The sequence below is a fragment of the Alligator sinensis genome, unplaced genomic scaffold, assembly GCF_000455745.1.
Source record: "Alligator sinensis unplaced genomic scaffold, ASM45574v1 scaffold673_1, whole genome shotgun sequence".
Classification (NCBI taxonomy): domain Eukaryota; kingdom Metazoa; phylum Chordata; order Crocodylia; family Alligatoridae; genus Alligator; species Alligator sinensis.
Genome location: NW_005842829.1, coordinates 115,816 through 118,614, shown reverse-complemented (window position 1 = coordinate 118,614; position 2,799 = coordinate 115,816). Strand labels below are relative to the sequence as shown.

The following is a 2,799-nucleotide window of genomic DNA, read 5'->3' as shown; positions in this document are numbered from 1 at the left end:
GGCCCCACGCTACCCGGAGCACCTGCTGCTGCCCCTGTTGCCCGAGCTGGGCTACGAGGGAGCCCTGCTGCACCCCTACTCCTACCGCAAGGTGAGGGCCGGGGGCTGTGCCGCGCACAGACGCACAGCTCCGGACCGGGGCGGGGGGACACGGGACGCGGGTCTCGGGGCTGTTTGCTGGGGGGGGGGGGCCCGGGTATGGGTGGTGCCCGGGTGACCCACGGACCTGCTCTCGGGTAGCCCCCGGCCTGAAGGCAGTTGCATTGGCACCCTCAAGGGTCCCTGTTGGGCCAGCCCCCCCGCAAACAAGGGGCTTTGTGGCACCAGCGTCTGTGCATGGACGCACGCGTGTGTTTCTGTGCGCGTATGGATGCGTGTGTGAATGCACACGCATGCGCGTGCTCGTCGAGGTGCCTGTGGGGGGGCCCTGGGGACTCTGCTGGGCCCTCCGCACCACGCTGACCCCGTGCTTGGCTTGCAGTTCGGCTACCAGGACACCCCGCGCCCACTGGGCCCCTTCCCGGGCGACACGGCCGGCCGCAGCCCCGAGGCCCCCGCGCTGCTGGGCAGAGCCCCTGGCCCGGTACCCCCTGCTGTCTTTGGGGCCAGCCCTGTGCCGTCCTACGGGGCGCCGGCGGGGCCGGAGGGGGGGCCTCTCTTCCAGGACCTGGGCATGCTCTACCTGTCCAGAGAGATGGGTGCCCGGCCGGGCCCTGCCGGCGCCAGAGCCCAGCGTGAGCCGGGGCACCCCCAGGACGGCAGAGACCGTGCTTTGGAGAAGCATCTGGCACCGGACCCCCGCAAGCCCCCCACGGAGCCAGGTAGGCACTGGGACCGCCCTTTCCCCACGGCCCCGGGCTGGACTGCTCCCCCTTTGCGCCCACGCCCCCTTGCGGGGGGTCCCGTCCGCCCTCGCCCCCCATGCTCTGGGCCTGGGGCCAGCCCCGGCACTGACCCTGTCTCCCAGCAGACGCGGCCCTGCAGAAGGTGCTGGTCAGCTACGGCCTGGGGCTGCAGGACCTGACCCCCGAGCAGGTCAGCACCCTCTCCGCCCTGCTGCAGCTGATCCAGAGCTCGGGTGAGTGGGGGGTGGGCACAGGGCTGGGGGGAGAGCGGGTGTCCGAGTCCCGGCGGGTCTGCCGGTCTTGGGGGTGGGAGGTGTTGCCCCTTCCTGGGACTAGCCCCCCCTTGCTGCCCCTCAGTCCAGACAGAGCCAACACGGGGGGGCCTTTCTCCCCTGGCAGGCGGCTTTGGCCCCACGGCCCTGGACACGAAGCGGGTGAGTCCGTGCTGGGCCGTGCCCTGGTCTGGTGCCCCAGGACAAGTGGGGGGCGGCGGGGGGGATGCCCAGGAGCACCTCCCACCTCCCTCGGGCCGTGCGGGGGGGCCCTGCAGCTGGGGGGCAGTGGGGCTGGGGGCTGCCGGGGCCTTGCTCGAGCTGTCGGCAGGGTCGGCACCGGGTCAGGACCCGCAAGCCCTGGGGACGAGCGGTGGCGGCTGTGGCCGATCGTGCCCTGGTGACCCACGTCCTGGCTCAGGTGACGGAAGGGGAGATGCAGCACGGGGGGGAGCCGGAACCGCCGGCCTCCACCCCGCCGCCCCCCGAGACCGCGGCCTCCCCTGCCCCGGGGCTGCCCACGGTGCCAGGCCATGCCCTGCCCTCGCCGCACCCTGGCCTACTGGAGAAAAAGAGCTACGGGGATGTGCCAGGGCGCACTGGGGCCGGGGCCCCGATTCTGACCCGGCCCCCCGAGGAGTACGGCTACATCGTCACCGACCAGAAGTGAGTGCCAGGCTGGGGGCACGCACAGGGGGCACCCTGCCTGCTGGGGGGGCACCCACAGCACTCACCCCTGGGGTTTGTCCCGGGCACAGAGACACACGCGTGCATCCCCTTGCACGCATACAGGCACCTGTGCATACCCTGTGTGCCTTGCACACGTGCCCATGTATACCCTCTGTACGTTGCACGTGTGCCCGCACCCCCCTTCATCAGCACATAGACCTGTGCATACCTTATGTGCGTTATACACATGCCCATGCTCCCCCCTGCGTGCACACACGTGCCTGTGCACACCCTGCGTGCACTCCATGTGCATGCACACACATGTACACTGTCTATAAACACAAGTGTCTGTTCAGCGGCTGAGCCAGGGCTGCACTGGGCACGTGCGTATGGCCAGTCTCCTGGCCCAGTTGCCACGTGAGTGTGGGGCTCCTGGCCCCCGCTCCCCGTCCTTGCCGCACACAGCAGGGCGCTCTGCTCTGCTCTGCTCTGCTCTGCTCTACGGAGCCAGCACCTGCCTTGGGGCTGCTCTGCCTTCCTGCCCCCCCGGGGGAAGGGGCTGTGAGCCCCCCACCCCGAGCCCATCACTGCCCCGCAGGCCCCTGAGCTTGGCTGACGGCATCCGGCTGCTGGAGGTCCTGGCGGAGCGTGTCCACCTCTCCACTGCCAGCTTCATCAACATCAGGTGAGGGGCCCACGGCCGCCATCATGGGGGGGGGGGGGGGTCCAGCCTGGCCCTGGCCCCCCCATCGCCATGGTAACTGTTGCTACGCCCCACCCCAGCATCGTGGGCCCCGCGCTCACCTTCCGGCTGCGGCAGAACCCCCAGAACCTGTCGCTGGCCGACGTCGCCGACCGGGCCGGTGAGTCTCGGGGCAGGTGGGCAATGGGGGGTCTGCCCACCCCCGTGGTGCTGGGGCAGGCAGAGGGAAATGGGGGGCCTTCACTGCCTTGCTCCCAGGATCAGGGCCGCTGTCCCAGCGCCCAGCCCCCTGCGGGGTTCTCAGCACCCC

The 2,799-nt window shown here is 70.9% G+C and overlaps 1 protein-coding gene across 1 annotated transcript in view; it reads left to right on the top strand.

Moving 5' to 3' along the window:
- Positions 1–2,799, top strand: part of PTPRN (protein tyrosine phosphatase, receptor type N) — a 17,291-nt gene that overhangs the window by 6,708 nt on the left and 7,784 nt on the right. Inside the window, exons 6-12 of the mRNA XM_025191520.1 lie at positions 5–91; positions 482–821; positions 968–1,078; positions 1,245–1,279; positions 1,539–1,783; positions 2,385–2,471; positions 2,570–2,649. Coding sequence (XP_025047305.1) covers positions 5–91; positions 482–821; positions 968–1,078; positions 1,245–1,279; positions 1,539–1,783; positions 2,385–2,471; positions 2,570–2,649 — 985 coding nt within the window. The remainder of the gene's footprint in view (positions 1–4; positions 92–481; positions 822–967; positions 1,079–1,244; positions 1,280–1,538; positions 1,784–2,384; positions 2,472–2,569; positions 2,650–2,799) is intronic.